The sequence below is a fragment of the Scyliorhinus torazame genome, chromosome 2 (genome assembly GCF_047496885.1).
Source record: "Scyliorhinus torazame isolate Kashiwa2021f chromosome 2, sScyTor2.1, whole genome shotgun sequence".
NCBI lineage: Eukaryota > Metazoa > Chordata > Chondrichthyes > Carcharhiniformes > Scyliorhinidae > Scyliorhinus > Scyliorhinus torazame.
In genome coordinates, this window is record NC_092708.1 from 329,296,081 (window position 1) to 329,316,925 (window position 20,845).

At 44.7% G+C, this 20,845-nt stretch overlaps 1 protein-coding gene across 3 annotated transcripts in view; it reads left to right on the top strand.

Annotated features, from left to right (window-relative positions):
* map4k5 (mitogen-activated protein kinase kinase kinase kinase 5) overlaps nt 1-20,845 on the top strand; it is a 309,224-nt gene that overhangs the window by 91,429 nt on the left and 196,950 nt on the right. For all 3 annotated transcript variants that reach the window (XM_072489787.1, XM_072489786.1, XM_072489788.1), the window contains one exon: nt 10,228-10,318. In XM_072489787.1, the coding sequence (XP_072345888.1) occupies nt 10,228-10,318 (91 nt within the window). The remainder of the gene's footprint in view (nt 1-10,227; nt 10,319-20,845) is intronic.

Consider the following 20,845-nt stretch of genomic DNA (forward strand, 5'->3'; position numbering starts at 1 on the left):
AGCTTCGGACATGCCCAAAACATGTGGACATGGTTTGCGGGCCCCCTCACACACCTGTCCTCTACCCTAAAAAACCTGCTCATCCGGGCCACCGTCATATGTGCCCGGTGAACCACCTTAAATTGTGTCAGGCTGAGCCCGGCATATGATGAGGACGTGTTGAATCTACTCGGAACATCCTCCCACTGACCTGCCTCTGGTCATCTTCCCACTTGCGCTTTACCTCCCCTATCTGAGTTCCCTCCCACTCCATGAGCTCTTTTATAAATTTCCGAGACCTTCTCTTCCCCCACTCCTATTTTTCAAATTACCTTATCCTGTATCCCCTGTGGCGTTAGAAGCGGAAAGGTCGAAACCTGCCTTCGTACAAAGTCTCTCTCCTGCAGATAGTGAAACCCATTCCCACCCAGCAATTCAAACTCCTCCAAATCCATCAAACAAGGAAATCTCCGATCGATAAACAAATACCCCAGCCTCTCAATCCCTGCTCTTTGCCACCTCCGAAACCCGCCATCCATTCTCCCCGGCACAAATCGGTGATTGCCACAAATTAGAATCCACACCGACGCTCCCTCCACTCCCATATGCTTATGCTTCCACCACCGTCCCCAAACTCTGAGCTGCCACCACCACCGGGCTTGTGGAGTACCGAGCCGGCGAGTACGGCAAAGGTGCGATTACCAGTGCTCCTAAACATGTGCCCTACTGGACGCCGCCTCCATCTGCTCCCACACTGACCTCTCCCCCACTACCCACTTCCTGATCATGGCTATATTTGTCGCCCAGTAGTATTTTCTAAAGTTTGGTAGGGCCAGCCCCCCCCCCCCCCTGCCCCAAGCTCTGCTCCAACAGCACTTTCCTCACTCGCGAGGTTTTACCTGCCATACAAACCCAGAGATCACCGCATTAACCCGCTTAAAAAAGGCCTTTGGGCTAAAAATAGGGAGACACTGGAAGACAAACAAAAATCTCGGGAGAACAGTCATCTTTACGTCTGCACCCTCTCTTTCAGTGACAGCTGGAGCATGTCCCACATCCAAAAGTCCTCCTTCATTTGCTCAATTGACGGGGCCATGTAACTGCTCCCATCCCTGTGCCACCTGAATTCCCAAGTATCGAAAATTCCCTCCCAACACTTGAAACGGCAACTCCCCCAGCCTCCTCTCCTGCTCCCTCGCCTGGATCACAAACACCTCACTCTTACCCATGTTCAATTTATAGCCTGAGAACTGGCCAAATTCCCCAAAGATCTGCATAATCTCTCTCTTCTCTCTCCTCTCTCTTCCCCCCCCCCCCCCCAGTCAAAAATATACAGGAATTCGCAGTGGGTTAGCCCTGCTGCCCCACGGCGCCGAGGTCCCAAGTTTGATCCCGGCTCTGGCTAATTGTCCGTGTGGAGTTTGAACATTCTCCAGTGTCTGCGTGGGTTTCACCCCCACAACCCAAAAGATGTACAGGGTAGGTGAATTGACCACGCTAAATTGCCCCTTAATTGGAAAAAATTTATAATTTTATTAAAAAAAAGAAATATACAGGAGTAGGTCATCCACGTATAACGAGACCCTATGCCCCACCCACCCACCCGGACTAACTCCTTCCAGTCCTTTGACACTCTCAGCGCCATCGCCAATGGCTCTGTAGCCAAGGCAAACAACAGTGTGTCGGCGATATACCAGGAGATGAAAGAAGAGGGGGAGGCTTTGGTAGAGGAGCTGAAGAGTAAATGGGAAGAGGAGCTGGGGGAGGAGATTGAGGAGGTGCTATGGGCTGATGCCCTAAGTAGGGTTAATTCCTCTTCCTCGTGTGCCAGGCTTAGCCTGATACAACTTAAGGTGGTTCATAGAGCGCACATGACGGGGGCGAGGCTGAGTAGGTTCTTTGGGGTGGAGGACAGATGTGGGAGGTGCTCGGGAAGCCCAGCGAACCATGTCCATATGTTTTGGTCAAGCCAGGCACTGGAGGGGTTCTGGAGGCGAGTTGCGGGAACAGTATCTAAGGTGGTGAAAGTCCGGGTCAAGCCAAGCTGGGGGCTAGCACTATTTGGAGTAGTGGACGAGCCGGGAGTGCAGAAGGCGAAAGAGGCTGGTATTCTGGCCTTTGCGTCCCTAGTAACCCGGCGAAGGATCTTGTTAATGTGGAAAGAGGCGAAGCCCCCCAGCGTGGAAGCCTGGATAAATGATATGGCAGGGTTTATCAAATTGGAGCGGATAAAGTTTGCCTTGAGAGGATCTGCGCAGGGGTTCTACAGGCGGTGGCAACCGTTCCTGGAGTATCTCGTGGAGCGGTAGATGAAGGTCGGACAGCAGCAACAGCAACCCAGGGGGGGAGGGGGGACATTGTTCGTGGTGGGGTGGGGTGGGGGAGGAAGGGAGGGGGAAGGTTTTTTTTTCTGGGGGGCATTTGGGCAAGGAAACAATGAACGATCCGGAAAACTGACATGTACGGGAGGAATCCAATGTACAAAGTTCTGTATCTTATTGAATTGCCATGTTCATGTCTTGCTATGCGAGCTTTCTTTCTTTTTGTAACAGGGGGGGGGGGGGTTGTTTGTTTGTTTGGTTGAAAATGTTGTTGAAAAATTATTAATAAATATTTTTTTTTTAAAAAGGCAAACAACAGTGGGGAGAGTGGACATCCCTGCCTCATCCCCAAGTTCAGTCTAAAATATTCCGAGCTCACTTGATTCGTCCGCACACTCGCCACCGGCACCTGGTACAGCATCCGGACCCAGTCTACAAAACCCTGCCCAAACCCAAACCGCCCAGGTCCTCCCACAAATACTTCCACTTCACCCGGTCGAAGGCCTTCTCCACATCCATAGCGAACACCACATCCACCTCCCTCCCCTCGGAGGGCAGGCTTGACTTTTCTATATCCTTGCTGTGCCAAAAGTGTAAGCTAGTCGAGGGAGATCACATACACTGTAGCAATGTGTCAAAATTAAATCGTACTAGCATTGTGTACTTCAAGAACTTGAAGATATTCGGCGTGGCCGTAGAATTTTATCATTTATTCCTAATTCTGGAACTCTTAGATGGGAAAACTATTGGCACTAATGGAAAAAAGACTGTATAATATCCTAACTTTTGCAGCACGGATCAAAGTCTGGTGCACTCTGAAAAGTATGGGACCCCTATCTCAAACTTATCGGTTCTGTAATGTGTGACTTGCTCCTACAAGGTTTTCCACAAACACCATCTTGAAATCGCTACGCATGATGGTGTACATCATATTACATGTTTGTGACCTTATCTTCTTCTCTCCTGATCCTTTTGTTTATTCATTGTTGTTTTATTGTATATTTGGAGGCACCAACTTTAACAGTTAAGCTGGACTAACTGTGTTGGCATTATCCTCCTGGTCTTTTTCTGTATTTGCGTATGCAGAATCGTTTATACGGTACCAGTTTTGAATGTTTGTTCCGTTATTTGTAAAAATGGAAAAACTGATAAAATATATTTTTTAAAAAGAGAAACGGTTGAGGAAATACTGATGTGGTGTTTGCAGTTTGCAGTTAGGCAACCCCAAGAGAAATGTCAAGAACAGAACATGGACCTTTACATCATACCAAGTTAGCCGACCAGTCATCTGAGAGTGCCTTTGGAGGATAGTGGAAAATTTGGCTGCCCTGAGACATTCACTACAGTGGTTCAACAATTGCAAGATGCTGCGCGCTCATGTCTGCTGTCGATGATGGTGAATCCTCCAACCCATTCCAGGTCACTAATGGAGTTAAACAGTGCTGCATACTAGTGCAACCATCTTCAGTTTTTCTTCATGATGCTCTCTGATGCCTTCCATTGTGGCCATCCTTGCATTGAAGTTGCATATCGTAAGGATGGGAAGCTAATCCCAAGACAACTCGAGGCAAAGACTAAGGTTTCCAACGACTACATGCTCTTCTGTTTGCTGATGACTCTTCACTAGCTCCCCGTTCAAAATTGACACGCAATGAAGCATTGACTTGTTCTACAATGTATGCTACAACTTCACACCTACAATCAGCAGTGAGAAAACTGAAATACTGTACCAGCTTGCCAAAAAACGCCATATCTCGAGCCCAAGGTTTCAGGCCATGATTGGAACCTGTTAGCAGTGGTAAGTTCACTTATCTCAGTACAGTGTCTCAAGCTATCTGCAATGATGAATTGCATGCAAGAAATGCCAAAGCACATGTAGTTTTGACAAACTTTAAATATCAGTTTGGGAATGAAGAGGAGTAAGTCTGCCTGTCAAACCGAAAGCCTATAGAGCAATAGTCCACGCTGCACTGTAAATTCTATGAGAGAGACTTGGACTATGTACCAGCATCATGCTAAGATGCACAACCATTTTAGTTTGAGCTGCCTTTGGAAGCTACTGAAGATCAGATGGTAGGATTAAATATGGGACACCTGAATTGACATGCCGAGCAGTCACTCTTGAGTTGGGCTGATCATGTAGCCAGAGTGGTGACATTTGCTTCCCATAGCTAATCTTCTGTGTATGCTGTTGCTAATTTTGCCTTAGTTTAATTGCTCTGTTTTATTACCTTTGCTCTTGAGTCGCCAGGTATCTTTGATACCGCCACGTGGGTCATGTCCGAGTAATGATCAATAATCCAATACACCGATTAGTAAGACTTAAATCAAAGCACATTTAGTATACACAGTAATCACTACTCATGCACAAATTCTACGTTAAAGCTACTTCTGCAACTAACAGGCCTATACTTAACTTGGAACTGGCCCACCAGGTCAGGGAAACAAATGGCCTTTTGTTCGGGTTCTGAGCCTGCGGGATTCGAAGTTTGTACAGATTGATAGCTAGGAGTGCCTATCTCATAGCGAGCGTTGAAATGAGACTTACAGTTTCGACCAGCTGCTGAAGAGTGAAGAGCTGGAGAAGCGGTGGAGAAGAGAAGAGAGCGATTTGAACTTGGGGCTCAATTCTTATAGTTCCCAGGGGCTTCCCGCCTTTCAGGGCGGACCCTGTACCTGGTCCCAAGCGATTGGACTTTGTCCCAATCACTTGGTTCGATTTTCTCCAATGCTGGAGCGGTTCCCTGATCGATGGGCGGTCTTGAGGTGGTCATTCACCTCCTTTTGTGTTGGCTTCTGCTGGCGCCGAAGAGTCTGGTTTTGCTTTGTGTGTCTAAATGTTGCTTATTGTTCCTGGGGATTGCTCATTAGTATGCAGATGGCTGGTGTTTTGTTATGCTGATGGTTGCTGGTATCGATCTTGTCTGGCTTTTCCAGAGGTAAATATACAGCCAACCTGCAGCTGCTCGTTTTTGTCTTGTTGGCTGACTTTCCCATCAGCCTTTGCTGTTCGCCATTTTGAATCGGGAGTTGGCCATTTTAAGTGGCTACAATACCTCAAGTCTGAGATGCGCTCTCATGGTGGTCAAAGAAGGTACTTCAAAGAGACTCTGAAGGCTTCACTTAGGAGTTTAGATTTTTCATTCGGGTCCTGGGAGACGCTCACTGGATGCATTCTGGGTATTTTCTTTTATTTCTATTTCTTTTCATGTACCTAATGATCTGTTGAGCTACTTGCAGAAAAATACTTTTCACTGTACCTCGGTACACATGACCATAAACAAAATCCAATCCAATCCAACAGTGCAGCCTCCTTCCAAAGTAAGTGAATAGGAGATGCCAAGAGAAAACACTGGGTGGCACGATAGCACAGTGGTTAGCACTGTTGCTTCACAGCGCCAGAGATCCGGGTCTGAGTCACTGTCTGTGCAGATTCTGCACTTTCTCCCTGTGTCTGCATGGGTTGCCTCCGGGTTCTCCGGTTTCCTCCCACAAGTCCTAAAAGACATGCTTGTTAGGTGAATTGGACGTTCTGAATTCTCCCTCTGTGTACCCGAACAGGCGCTGTAGTGTGCCGACTGGGGATTTTCACAGTAACTTAATTGCAGTGTCAGTGTAAGCCTCCTTGTGATGCTAATAAAGATTATTATTATTATCTTGAGACAGAAATGTGTCCAAAATTCAGTTGTCTGTAATATCCTGTTATATTTTGCAGCAGAACTTTCCATGCATTTATCAGTGTTAGCAGTCGCCTACAAACATACACCCGAATAATGAACATGATCATCTGTGCCTCTATGCCCAAGGAGACACTAAAATAAAATTGTTGAATGTTTTGATATTTCTAAAATATGTAGACTGACATGAAATATTGAGTTATTCAATTTTGTAAATACCTGATGCACATTTTCCACGCTAGTGTTTAGAAGATTACCTCTAGAATTTCTGCACCAACCCCAAAAAAGAAAGCAGAATTTCCCATTACAAATTTGAGTATTCTGAATTGGGACATTCCATGGAATCTACAATTTGTACTAATTTGAGATTGTAGTATTCCTGATTCTTATAGCTGGAAAAATAATGGCAGTCATTATTGCAGCTTTCGGTACTCCACTTAAACACAAGTGATGTGTTCAGTTTAACTTGAGGCTTTCTGTTTCAGGACATTTATAATATTGAAAAAAAGGTCTCTGAATTATGCACACACTATTCAAGCTTCAGGCATAATTTGATTGCGTCAGTTCAAACAGAAGCAATAACCTTTGCTCCTTGAATTTGTTCCTTTGTCTTTCACTGCCACCCCAGGGAACGTACTACTTGTAAAACCAGTTTTACATGTTTTTAGAATAGTGACATGTTATTGAGGGCTTGAATGTTTTGTTTCATTTGCAAAATACCACAACTACAAAATCTATAGGATTCCTCAATTTCTCCAAATTTTGATCTGGTTCATGTTCTACAATCATCTTCACTAATAATCCTCCTACATCACTGGAATAAGCAAGTCTTTGGCTTAATGGTAACATTCCCACATCTGAGTCACAAGGTACTGAGCTTGACCTCTACTCCATATGGATCTGATGAGACTCTGCTCTGAATTGGCATCAAGTCTTTCCATCTGCTCCCTCATTGTATAGGTTGAGATTCCATGAAAACGTCCTGCCGTATTGAGTTACCACCTGAAGAGCTGGTATAAAAATGGTTACGGTTGTGGAAGAAGCATTTACGTCTTGGCCTGCCAAGCTGTTAATGAACCTGCAGCTCTTTCTAATACAATATTCATTCCCTAAAATAAGTATGTGAAAATATGAAAACAACTTCACGGGGGTACCAAGCTTCGATCCACAGTTTGTGTGACGACAATAGCTACAGAGCAAACCATAGACAAGTCTGAGACGATCTTATTAAGTACAGTAGAGATTTATTTTAATATCTGTATGGAAGCATTATGCTTTTTTCTACTTATTCCTTGGAGCAGATCTGGACTGACAACTTACAATGGAGCTTAATAACAAATTTAATTTTCAAAATGAGTATAGTACGATGTTTTACATTTTGCACTTGTTGGCACAATGGAGTTATTAGGATTCTATTTGGGAAGGAAACTAGAACAATGCAAATCAAGTTTATAGAATACTTTTAAAAGCAGATATGCTCCTAGTTTCACTTGGCAATAATTCATGTGGAAGTATTTTTCAAGCTGTTTCCTTAATTTCAGGACTTGACATTATCTTTAGGGATACTTTCCACAGAATCCCTACAGTACAGTTTATCACAAGTAATCCAAAACCGTTTTTAAAATCAAAGTTAAATTCAATAAATATATGATCATGGTAAATTTGTACAGTAAGGTTGTAGTGCATGTTTTATCTTTTGGGGTTGGGAAAGGAAAGGCTGACAATTAATGCAGGGAAGACTGGGGAAAAGATAAAATGAGATTAGAATGGGAATTAACATAAAAGGAAACCCAGATATATTCTGCAATAAGCAGGTAAGAAGAGGTGAGCTGGGACCTTTTTGGGGACAAAGAAGGTTAAACATGTTTACAGTCACAGGGCAAGGCTAGAGGACTTCAAGTATAGTACTTGTATCAGTGTTTATTGAGGAAGTGAACGCTGGTAGAGGTAATAAATTAGGTGAAAATTGGTAGGCAGGAAATCTTGAAAAGTCTGGCTATGCTTGGGGTGGGTAGGGCCCAGATGGTTTACATCTTGAGTTTATGAAGGAAATGGGTGTGGAGATGGTAGAAGGGATTTCATAAACATCCCTAGATACAGAGGAGGTGCCACAGTATTGGAGGGTGGCAAATGTGACCTTCATTTAAGTAGCAACTATAGTCACTATAAGCCAGTCAGTTTAACATCAGTGGTGGGTAAAGCTTTAGAAATAATCAGAAGAGGTTTGAATTGATTGAGAGCCAGCAGGTTTTATAAAAGGCAGATTGTGCTTGACTAATTTACTTGAATTTTTGATGAAGTCACTTAGAAGATTGAAGGGAATGCAGTGGATGTTGTCTATGTGGGTTTTAAGAAAGTGTTGAACAAGTCCCACAAGCTGATTGAAAATTTGAGGCTCATGAAATAAGTGGGTCAATGTTAGGGGTTTGGGGTGAGAATGGGCTTGAGGACACAAAACAGCAAGTTGTTAGACTGGAGGATAGTAGCCAGTGGTGTTTCCTTGGGGTCAGTTCCAGGACCACTGCTTTTGTGACTTGGATATTGGAATACACAGTGAAATTTCAAAATTTTCCAAATGGTACCAAAAATGGCAAACTAAAGATATTAACACTGACTGCAACTGAACATAATAGGCTGACAAAATTGGCAGGCAAATAGCAGATGACATTTAATATACAGGAGTGGCGTGGTGCATGTTGGCAGAAGGGTTTGGGAAGGCTCTATTTACATAACAGTTCTAAAGTGTGTGCAGGAACACAAGTACCTGGAGGTTCATGTGTATAGATTAAAAAATTCCGAAGTTCTTTGAAGTAGTGCAAATGCAGATGAACTCTGTTGGAAGTAACAACAGGTAGAGAAAGAAACTCAGTACTGTAGTTAATTTGTACATGGAATGATTATTTGTTTGGGTTGGCCCAGGGTGTGCTCAACTATTACCATAGAAATACCATATATTCTGTTAATTTCTTCTACATCGTGGGAGTGCGGGATCAGCTATTTAATTGTGATATAAATCCACAGTTGGGGCAAAACAATTTTTTGTGTGAAAGAATGGTGAACATAAAGCCCAGAATTAATTCCGCACTAATTCTAGCAATGTTATCACCACTAAGGGATCGTTGTAGGAGTGGCACAGTGGTTAGCATTGCCGCCTCACTGTGCCAGGGATCCGGGTTTGATTCTGCACCTTGGATGACTGTGTTGAGTTTTCACATTCTCCCCTTGTCTGCATGGGTTTCCTCCGGGTGCTCCAGTTTCCTCCGACAGTCCGAAGATGTGCTGGGGAGGTAGGGTTATGGGGATAGCCTTAGGTGCTCTTCCTGAGGTTCAGTGCAGACTTGGGCGAAATAGGCCTCCTTCTGCACTGGAGGGATTCTATTTGGTTTTTTAACTTTTTGGGCATGGGGAAATTGATCGTAATCCACAATTCATTTTCTGACTTTATTGAAAAGGAGGGATGACACTGCATTCACGTTTTATAGTGAACAGATTGAGGAAACTGTTCGTGATTCATGGCTTGAATGATAAATGGAGGGAGAGTGACACCTGTAGGGTAGAAATATGCATAGCAGATATTATGAAACATTGCTAATTAAAATAAATAAATGAACCAATTTGACACGTGATTAAAAATTATTACAACTGAAAATCAGTGTGATAAATTGCATTCTAGTTTTTATTACAATGATGTATGGCAGGGACAGATTCAATATTGTGCATGCAGATATATAAAAATACCTTGTAATTATGTAGCACCTTTCCACAACCACTGGAGATTGCGAAGTGTTTTACAACAAATGAACTCTGAAGTGTAGTCACTATTGTAATGTAGCAAACTCCCACAAACAGTAATGTGATAATACAAAAACCAAAAATGCTGGATAATCTGCTGGATAGTCTGACAGTATCGGTGGAGAGAGAATGCAGCTAATGTTTTGAGTCTGGGTGACTGTCAAAAAGTCAGAGCAAGTACCCAGAGAAAATCCCCACAAATGGCAAGCTCCATCGAACCAGGGTTCCTGGTGCTTTGAGGCAGAAGTGTGCCTCCCCATTCACTGTGCCACCCCATTCGTCATTAGCTGAAAATAGTGCCAACCTTGTTAAAAGCTGCAGACAGATTGTGGAGAATGAGGTATAGTTTATCGTGGTCACAGTCACCCAAGATGTTATTTTGTAACACTGAATATGTTTGAGTTAATGCAAGTATATACAGCAGGTGCTGTAACATATTTCACTTTTCTTGTTTACAGGAGATGACTTTTCCATTATACAACAGGAAATCTATATGGTAAAGGAGTGTAAACATGACAACATTGTGGCCTACTTTGGAAGCTACCTAAGGTGAAAATAGGAAATTTAAATTTTATATTTTAAAATAAATTTTATTTATATGTTTTATATAACCAAGTAAAGTGTTATGGGCGAGGCGTTTTCAGAACCCCAAAATGTATCATGGAGTTCAACCAACCTCTCCCTTTAATGGATTTGTTGCTTTTATAGCACACGGCTTTTTCCCTAGGTATGGGATGACAATTATGGACACGTTGGTTTTTAAACACAAAACACTGTTTATTCCATGAACTCAACTTAACATCTTAAATAAACATTGGATCTCTTAACACCCCTTACTTCAAAGATAACTCAGAAAATATTGCAACAGTAAATAATTCCTTAAAATGTTCCTTCAAACTTCCAAGCGACTTAACACCTTTAAACAAAATCACATCAGGTTAAAGGCTTTACTTTAAATCACCCAAATGATCCAGAGATAGTCTTTCATGGCAGAAATCCAGCTCACTGCAAAACACAGACACACACCCAGCTCTTTTCCAAACCAGAACTTCTCAAGCTGCTGTCTCAAACTGGGTTTCTCCTTTTAATCAGCTCACAGCAAAACAGCCAGGCACTTTTAAACTGCTCTCAGCAAAACTAGCCAGGCACTTTTCAAAACTGAAACTTCAAAATGGCTGAACTGAGCTAAGCTCCACCCACTCTATGACATCACTGTTTTCTTAAAGGGTACATTGCTTACACATCCATTTCTTAAAGGCACTCTTGCATGACAAAAGTTATACGTTTTTTTAGTTCAGGACTACTGCATATTTCTTCAGCAAGAGAATATTTTCTTATGGTATTAATTATACCAGTTGAGAATAATTCCATTCAACACAACACCCTCCTCAAATTCATACACTTCATCTAGCCGAGCTCATTTAGGAGGAATAATGCAGCATCAGGCTTTAAAGTGAAAGACCAGACTGGCCTTGATTGGTTTCTGAGTCTAATATACAGTATATTTGAGTATTCTTTTGATGTGTATGGGCACCAAGAAAATTATTGTAACAGATCAGGGAGAGATGATATATAATTATCTGATTGATAATGGTTAGTAAACATTCAGATGTATTATTTTCCACTGAAGGGGTGGATGGGGTTCTTTGCAATTCTTTTCAAATTGTTATCTGGTAGAGACTTGACTGATGTTTAAAAAAAGAAAGGGAAATAAAGGACAATTAAATATGTGAAGTGTTAGGAAAACAAAGATAGTTTTAAGGGAGATAAATCACTTGGTTGCATGGTGTACCAAAAACAACCTCTCTCTAAATGTCGGAAAGACCAAGGAACTGATCATCGACTTCAGGAAGCGTAGCACGACACACACTCCAGTCTGCATCAATGGCTCCGAAGTGGAGATGGTCGATAGCTTTATGGTCCGGGGGAATCACCATCACCAACAGTCTGTCCTGGTCCACTCATGTTGATGCAACAGTCGAGAAAGCCCTACAACGTCTCTACTTCCCATGGAAGGTAAAGACATTTGGCATGACTGCATCGACTCTCTCAAACTTCTACTGATGTGCGATAGAGAGCATATCCAGCTGCATCACAGCCTGATATGGCAACTGCTCAGTCCAAGATCGCAAGAAACTGCATAGTGTGGTGAACTCAGTCCAACGCATCACACAAACTTGCCACCCCCACATTGATTCTGTATACACCTCCCGCTGCCTCAGGAAGGCAGACAGCATTATCAGAGAACCCTTCCCACCCAGGCATTGCCTTCTTCCAGACCCTTCCATCAGGCAGAAGGTACAGAAGACCGCACATCCAGACATGGGAGCAGCTTCTTCCCCACGCTACGAGACTCCTCACCGACTCCCGCTCGGACTAATCTGTTCTCTGTAAGAACACTATTCATGACACCCTATGCTGCTCTTGCTCATGTAATTGCTTTGTTTGGCCCCTTGTTCCGCACTGTAACCAATCACTGTTTGATGATGTACCATTTGTCAATGTTCTCAGATGATTATTCTTTTTGTCTGCTGTGTACGTTCCCTCGGCCGCAGAAAAATACTTTTCACTGTACTTGGAACGTGACAATAAATCAAATCAAATCAACATCAAAAATCAAATCAAATTTCTATTTGTATCGGTAAACATTAGAAATAAGGTATAGTTTTAGGTGTATTTAGGTTAATTTTTCTGCCTGGAAGGGTAAAACCTATAGTTTATGGTGGTCAAAGGTATGGGGAATATATGGAAGTAAGTTGGTACTTAGCAACAGGAGGCCACTTCCACAGGGAAGTGCTTACCACAGTTCTTCATTTTAATTGAAAGACAGTTGGAGTTAGGTCACTGAGGAGTGAATAGCTCTTAACTGCCAGGAGAAGCTGTACTGGACAAGGGGGTTGCAAAGATGCAGGCTTGCTAAAGAACAAGAGACAGTCCAGATAACCAGGGAATTGGGACAGAAAGAGTTTAAGAAATCTGGAGTTAAACGAACAGAGACCAGGGTTTTCATAGAATCCCGACACTGCAGAAGGAGACCATTCGGCCCATCGGGCCTACACTGACCTCTGGAAAGAGCACCCCACCTAGGCCCACACCCTACATTTGTGGTCAGCTTCACACAGTTGCTTCACAGCTCCAGGGTCCCAGGTTCAAGTCCCAGCTTGGGTCACTGTCTATGCGGAGTCTGCACGTTCTCCCCGTGTCTGAGTGCGTTTCCTCCGGGTGCTCAGTTTCCTCCGGGTGCTCAGTTTCCTCTCTCAGTCCAAAGATGTGCAGATTATGTGGATTGGCCGTGATAAATTGCCCTTGGTGTCCAAAAAAAAAGGTTAACTGGGGTCACTGGGTTACGAGGATAGGGTGGAGGCATGGGCTGATATAGGGTGCTCTTTCCTAGAGCTGGTGCAGACTCGATGGGCCGAATGGCCTCCTTCTGCACAGTAAATTCTATGCTCCTAGTAACCCCACCTAACAGTTGGACACTAAGGGGCAATTTATCATGGCTAATCCACCTAACCCACATATCTTTGGACTGTGGGAGGAAACTGGGGCACCTGGAGGAAACCCATGCAGACATGAGGAGAAAGTGCAAACTCCACAGACAGTCACCCGAGCCCATAATTGAACCTGTGTTCCTGGAGCTGTGAGGCAGCACTGCTAACCATTGTGCCACCGTTGTTCAGAAGAATTCAAGGACAAGTACAATCACAATAACTAGATTTAAATTGGGACAGCAGACTTCAGAGATAGATGAAATGTTTGATGTCATTTTAATATAGTCTAGGAATTTGAGTTAAAGCAATTAACCAAGAAATTCTAAAGGGGTTGATGTAAAAGTGGAGAGAAAGCTTTGTTTAAAAGTGTCATTTGGAAAGCCTGGATTGGAATTTGGAATGCGAACTGGCAAGAACAAAGAACCAAGAAAAGTACAGCACAGGAACAGGCCCTTCGACCCTCCAACCTGGGAAAGCATTATTATGAGAGAAGATTTTAAGGCGTTTTTGGGAGTTCAGAAATTCTCATGTGACCATCATCTGGGGGCTTCGGAGGAGAAAATCTCAGACACTAACTTGGGACCAGAGTGGAAAGTGTATTGACCACATTTACCTTGTGTGCTTAAAAAGGAATTTTTGTTGATGAGACCATTGTAGCTCAAGATGTATAATGTTAATCTTTACATCTGTGTATTTGTTAAGCTAAGGGGGAAGTAAAGGAGTATTGTATTGTAATCCAATTTTTTCATGTTTAATGTTTTTTCCTTGTTTAAACTAGTTAGCATTCCTGTGACTCTGTCCCTCCACATTTTATTATATATATATATAAAAAATTAAAAGTTACAGTCTTGAGTCAGGGTTTAACAGAAGAGTATCCCCAAAATGAAAACAAAAATGTGAAAATAGAAAATTCAACTTTGGATGAAAATACTGTCAGTTCATTTTGTCTATTATTTGAATTTTTATATTCTTTAAATTCTTTCCCTTCTACTGTACCATTCCACTACAGAAAGTGGTGGGAAATTTCAATGTGTTCTTTCCCTTCTCTCCCTTTTTGTTACCCTCTGACTGAAAATCATCCTGCATGCACTCACTTCCAGCTGTTAGAAACTCACTATGGAGTAAGTTTGGCGTTTCCAGTCGATGCATCAGGCACCATTGAATTGTTAGTTCATAAATGTGATCTGGGAGTTTACCTCAAAAATATGGATGTTAACTGTTTAGCTCATACTTTTCATGGCCTTATTTTCTGTCACGTCAGTCCCTAATGTGTAGACTATTGCGAGACATGCTTTCTTAAAATTGCAATTTCATTTGCAAAGTTTTTTTTCTTCTGCTGATTAAGTAAAAATGTGCAAAGTGATGTATGAGAGGTAGCATTGCGCAAAATTACCAAAATACTATATTATTTTTGAAAATACATTCACACAACAAACATAATCTTAAATCAAAACAAACCAACAGGACTGCAAATAACAAATTCAACAAAATACCCCACCATCCCGACCCCCACTTCCCAATTCCCCTGCCTTCCCATTTAAAAAAAAAACCCACTGCTGACAGCTTAACTTTTCTCGAAGAGGTTGATGAACGGCTGCCACCTCCAGGCAATGTCCTCCACAGACCCTCTAAAGGCAAACTTTATTTTTTCTAGCCTGAGAAACTCTGCCAGGTCACTCACCCACACCCCTGATTTTGGAACCCTCCAGAGTCTCAATTTCAAAATTTCAACAATATCCGTCTCCAAGCTACCAGGGAGGTAAAGGCCTAGGCATTGACCTCCCTCGCCCCCTGAACTCCCAGGTCCTCAACCCTCAGAAGATCGCTACTTCTGGACTAGGGACCACTTTCACCTTCAGGACCTCCGACATAACATCGGCAAATCCCTGCCAGAATCCCCCAAGCTTCGGACATGCCCAAAACATGTGGACATGATTCGCGGGCCCATCTGTACACCACCCACACCTATTCTCCACCCTCTCAAAAAATGTGCTCGTTCTGGCGGCAGTCATATGTGCCCTGTGGACCACCTTAAACTGGATAAGGCTAAGCCAGCGCACGACGGGGATGCATTCACTCTCACTCTCCTCAGGCCCTCCTCCCACAGCCCAGCCTCCCAACTCTTCCTCCCACTTGCACTTCACTCCCCCTATTGGGGCTCCCTCCCAATCCATCAGCTCCTTGTAAATTTCCGACACCTTCCCCTCCCATACACATGTTCTTGACACCACCTTGTCCTGCAATCCCTGGGGCGGCAGGTGAGGAAAGGACGGTATATTATTAACCATGGAAAAATTCATTAAAATCCAGTCTTAAATTCCCTAGGTTTGACTTGCAACCCCATATTTAGGGGGCATGGAAACTTGGGGTTTATTAGAAAAATAATTATATTAGATTCATAATCAAAGTTTAAGGACCCCAAAATTTGTTTTCAAGATTACTTAAATTAAGACTAAGGGAGTCCTAGACTTTATAAACAATCACTTCATTCCATTTATGTTTATTTTAAAAATTCCAGATAAATGCAAGTAGACTGTTGCAACAATGTATTCTCAAGAAATTATTTTTCTTCAAGAATGAAGCAAAGGAAGGAAATTTACATCACAATATTTGATTAGACCCTGAGAATCCATGACTTTTTTAAAATTATAAATTTAGAGTACCCAATTCATTTTTTCCAATTAAGGGGCAATTTAGTGTGGCCAATCCACCTACCCTCACAGCTTTGGGTTGTGAGAGAGAAACTCACGCAGACACGGGGAGAATGTGCAAACTCCACACGGCCAGTGTCCTAGAGCCGGATCAAACCTGGGCCTCAGCGTCGTGAGGCAGCAATGCTAACCACTGCGCCACCGTGCTGCCCTGAGAATCCATGACTAAGTACCTCTTCACAGATGGGGGAAATGGCATATATTGTAGGGCATCAGTGAAGTTGTGTTTACAACTTAAACATTTGGACACTTTTTATGTTGTCATGGAAATCTTGCAAGGGTAGGACCATTAAAAAAAAATGTAGTTGTGGAAAACACAAGGAAACCAATAGCCATGCTTTTAAAAAAAAATTTGGAGTACCCAATTATTTTTTTTTCCAATTAAGGGTCAATTTAATGTGGCCAATCCACCTAACCTGCACATCTTTGGGTTGTGGGGGTGAAACCCACATAGACATGGGGAGAATGTGCAAACTCCACACGAACAGTGACCCAGGGCTGGTATTAGAACCCGGATCCTCAGCGCCGTAGTCCTAGTGCTAACCACAGCACCACGCGCTGCCTCAATAGCCATACTTAAAAAGTCTCCTCCGACAATCCATTGAGAAATGCACAAAGATAAAATTTCCATTTTGGAAATCCATTTTTTCATTGTGGAGTTCACACACTTATGAAAAGAGGCATACCATGTTTGTCTAAGTTCTTATGAGCTCCAGTGAATGTTTTCAGCAATCAAGTACTTAGCGGTCTTGCTAGAAATGATCTAACTAAATGATCTAACTAAAATCGTCCAGGCTATTTGAAATGAGCGCTAGTCGGTTTAGAGCAGCTTGTCCCATCACTTACACCAAAACCGTTTATTTACAGAATCATAATTGAAATTGATTAAATGTTTTTCAATTACTTTGGTCATTGGGTGGTATTTTCTGCTCAACCTGTCGCAAAAGGTGGCCCTCCATTGACTGGCGGCAGGGTCTTCTGGTCCCACCATTGTCAATGGTGTTGTTGTCGATGGCCTGATTTATATTACAAGAACACTTGTAGCTAAAGCTATGAACAATTTATTTAAAAAAAATATATTTTATTAAAGTTTTCAAACACAATTTTCCCCCCTTACAAATCAACAAAAACGGTAACATGATAACTGATAGATAACATTGTTTAAATAAAATAGTGAACTAACAAAATAACACGAAATAGTGCCCCCCCCCCCCTTCACCCCATCTAGAACACAAACAATTTACCCCCCCTCCCCCTCTGGGCTGCTGCTGCTGGCTATCTATTTTCCCCCTAACGTTCCGCTAGATAGTCGAGAAACGGTTGCCACTGCCTGGTGAACCCCTGAGCCGATCCTCTCAGCACAAACTTCATCAGCTCCAGTTTTATGAACCCTGCCATATCGTTTATCCAGGCCTCCACTGCGGGGGGTTTCGCTTCCTTCCACATGAGTAATATTCTTTCGCCTCCTGCACTCCCGGCTCATCCGCTACCCCAAATATAGCTAACCCCCAGCTTGGCTTGACCCGGACCTTCACCACCTTCGAGATCACTCCCGCCACTCCCCTCCAATACCCCTCCAGTGCCGGACACGACCAAAACATGTGTGTGGTTCGCCGGGCTTCCCCTGCACCTCCCGCACTTGTCCTCCACTCCGAAGAACCTGCTCAACCTTGCTCCCGTTATGTGTGCTCTATGTAGCACCTTAAATTGGACCAGGCTAAGCCTGGCACACGAGGAAGAGGAATTTACCCTACTTAGGGCATCAGCCCACAAACCCTCCTCAATCTCCTCCCCGAGCTCTTCTTCCCATTTTCCTTTCTGTTCTTCTACCTGCTCTTCCCCCTCTTCTCTCATCTCCCGGTATATTTCGGACACTTTGCCCTCCCCGACCCACACCCCCGAAAGCACTCTACCCCTCTTCTCTCATCTCCCGGTATATTTCGGACACTTTGCCCTCCCCGACCCACACCCCCGAAAGCACTCTATCCTGGATCCCCTGTGTCGGGAGCAGCGGAAATTCCCTCACCTGTTGTCTCGTGAATGCCCACACCTGCATATACCTAAAGATATTCCCCGGAGCAGCTCATACTTTTCCTCCAGCGCTCCCAAGCTCGCAAACGTCCCATCTATAAATAAGTCTCCCACTCTCCTAATTCCTGCCTGGTGCCAGCTCTGGAACCCTCCGTCCAACCTCCCTGGGGCGAACCTACGGTTGTTCCTGATCGGGAACCACACCGAGGCTCCCAGCACACCCCTCTGTCGCCTCCATTGCCCCCAGATACTTAATGTTGCCGCCACCACTGGGTTTGTGGTAAACCTTTTCGGGGAGAGCGGTAGTGGTGCCGTCACCAGCGCTTTTAAGCTCGTTCCTTTACAGGACGCCATCTCCAGCCTTTTCCACGCCGCCCCCTCTCCCTCTATCATCCACTTACGGATCATCGCCACATTGGCGGCCCAGTAATAGTCGCCCAAATTCGGCAATGCCAGTCCCCCTCTGTCCCTGCTACGTTGCAGGAAACCCCTCCATACCCTCGGGGACTCCCCTGCCCACACAAAGCTCATAATGCTCCTATCTTTTTTTTGAAAAAGGCCTTAGTGATCAATATAGGGAGACATTGAAACACAAATAGGAACCTCGGGAGGACCATCATCTTAATCGCCTGCACTCTGCCCGCCAGTGACAGCGGCTGCATATCCCACCTTTTGAAATCCTCTTCCATTTGCTCCACCAGCCGAGTCAGATTGAGTCTGTGTAAGGTTCCCCAGCTCCTGGCTATCTGAATCGCCAGGTATCGGAAGTTTCTTTCCACTCTCCTTAGCGGCAGGCCATCTATCCCTCTACTCTGGTCCCCAGGGTGTATCACAAAAAGCTCACTCTTCCCCATGTTAAGCCTATATCCCGAGAAATCTCCAAACTCCCTCAATATCTGCATAACCTCTGTCATCCCCCCCACTGGATCCGCCACATACAGCAGTAGGTCATCTGCGTAGAGTGACACTCGGTGTTCCTTTCCCCCGCTAACCACCCCTCTCCATTTCCTGGAGTCTCTCAGCGCTATGGCCAGTGGTTCAATTGCCAGCGCGAACAGTAATGGGGACAGCGGGCATCCCTGTCTTGTTCCCCTATGTAGTTGAAAATACTCTGACCTTTGCCGATTTGTGACTACACTTGCCATTGGGGCCCCATAGAGGAGTTTAACCCAGCTGACAAACCCCTTCCCGAACTCTAACCTCCTCAGCACCTCCCATAGGTACTCCCACTCTACCCTATCAAATGTCTTCTCTGCATCCATTGCCGCCACTATCTCTGCCTCCCCCTCTGCTGGGGGCATCATTATCACCCCCAATAGCCGTCGCACGTTGACATTCAATTGTCTCCCCTTTACGAACCCTGTCTGATCTTCGTGCACCATCTCCGTGACACAATCCTCTATCCTCATTGTCAGCACTTTTGCCAGCACAAGTTGCGTCCACATTCAGGAGCGAGATAGGCCTATAAGACCTGCATTGCAGCGGGTCTTTATCTCGCTTCAGGATTAGTGATATCGTCGCCTCCGATATTGTCGGCGGTAGGGTCCCCCCTTCTCTGGCCTCGTTAAAGGTTCTTACCAGCAGCGGGGCCAACATGTCCACGTATTTCCTGTAAAATTCCACCGGGAACCCGTCGGGTCCCGGGGCCGTCCCTGCCTGCATGTTCCCCAGCCCTTTGGTCACCTCGTCCACCCCAATTGGCACCCCCAGGCCTGCCACCTCCTGCTCCTCCACCCTCGGGAACCTTAGTTGGTCCAGAAACTGCTGCATCCCCTCTTTTCCCTCCGGGGGTTGGGACCTATATAACCTCTCATAAAAGGTCTTGAACACCTCATTTACCTTCCCTGCTCTCCGCACCGTGGTTTCCGTTTCATCCCTAACTCCCCCTATTTCCCTCACCGCTGTCCTCTTACGAAGCTGGTGGGCCAACCGGCGATTCGCCTTTTCCCCATATTCATATCTCATCCCCTGTGCCTTCCTCCACTGTGCCTCTGCCCACCCTGTGGTCAGCAGGTCAAACTCCGTCTGGAGTCGTCGCCTCTCCCTATTATAGTCCTTCGTCCGGAGCCTCCGCATATTTTTTATCCACACTCAAAATCTCCCCCAGTAATCTTTCCCTCTCTTTGGCCTCTGTTTTCCCCTTGTGAGCCCTGATGGAGATCAACTCTCCCCTGACCACCGCCTTCAGCGCTTCCCATACTACCCCCACTCGAACCTCCCCGTTGACCTCCAGGTACCTTTCGATACATCCCCGCACCCTTCCGCAGACTCCCTCATCCGCCAATAATCCCACATCCAGTCGCCAGAGTAGACGCTGTTCCCTCTCCTCTCCTAGTTCCAGATCCACCCAATGTGGGGCATGGTCTGAAACAGCTATGGCCGAGTACTCCGTTCCTTCCACCCTCGAAATCCGTGACCTTCCCAAAACGAAGAAATCTATCCTGGAGTATACCTTATGGACATGGGAGAAAAAGGAGAACTCTTTGGCCAGCGGCCTAGCAAATCTCCACTGATCCACTCCCCCCATTTGGTCCATAAATCCCCTAAGCACCTTGGCTGCTGCCGGCCTTCTTCCGGTCCTGGATCTAGATCTATCTAACCCTGGGTCTAGCATGGTGTTGAAGTCCGTTTTCCCCCCCCCCCCCCCCCTCATTACCAGGTTTCCTACCTCCAGGTCCGGAATGTGTCCCAGCATCCGCTTCATAAATCTCGCATCATCCCAGTTCGGGGCATATACGTTGACCAGCACGACCTCCATTCCCTGCAGTCTGCCACTCACCATCACATATCTGCCCCCGCTGTCCGCTACAATGTTCCTAGCCTCGAACGACACCCGTTTCCCC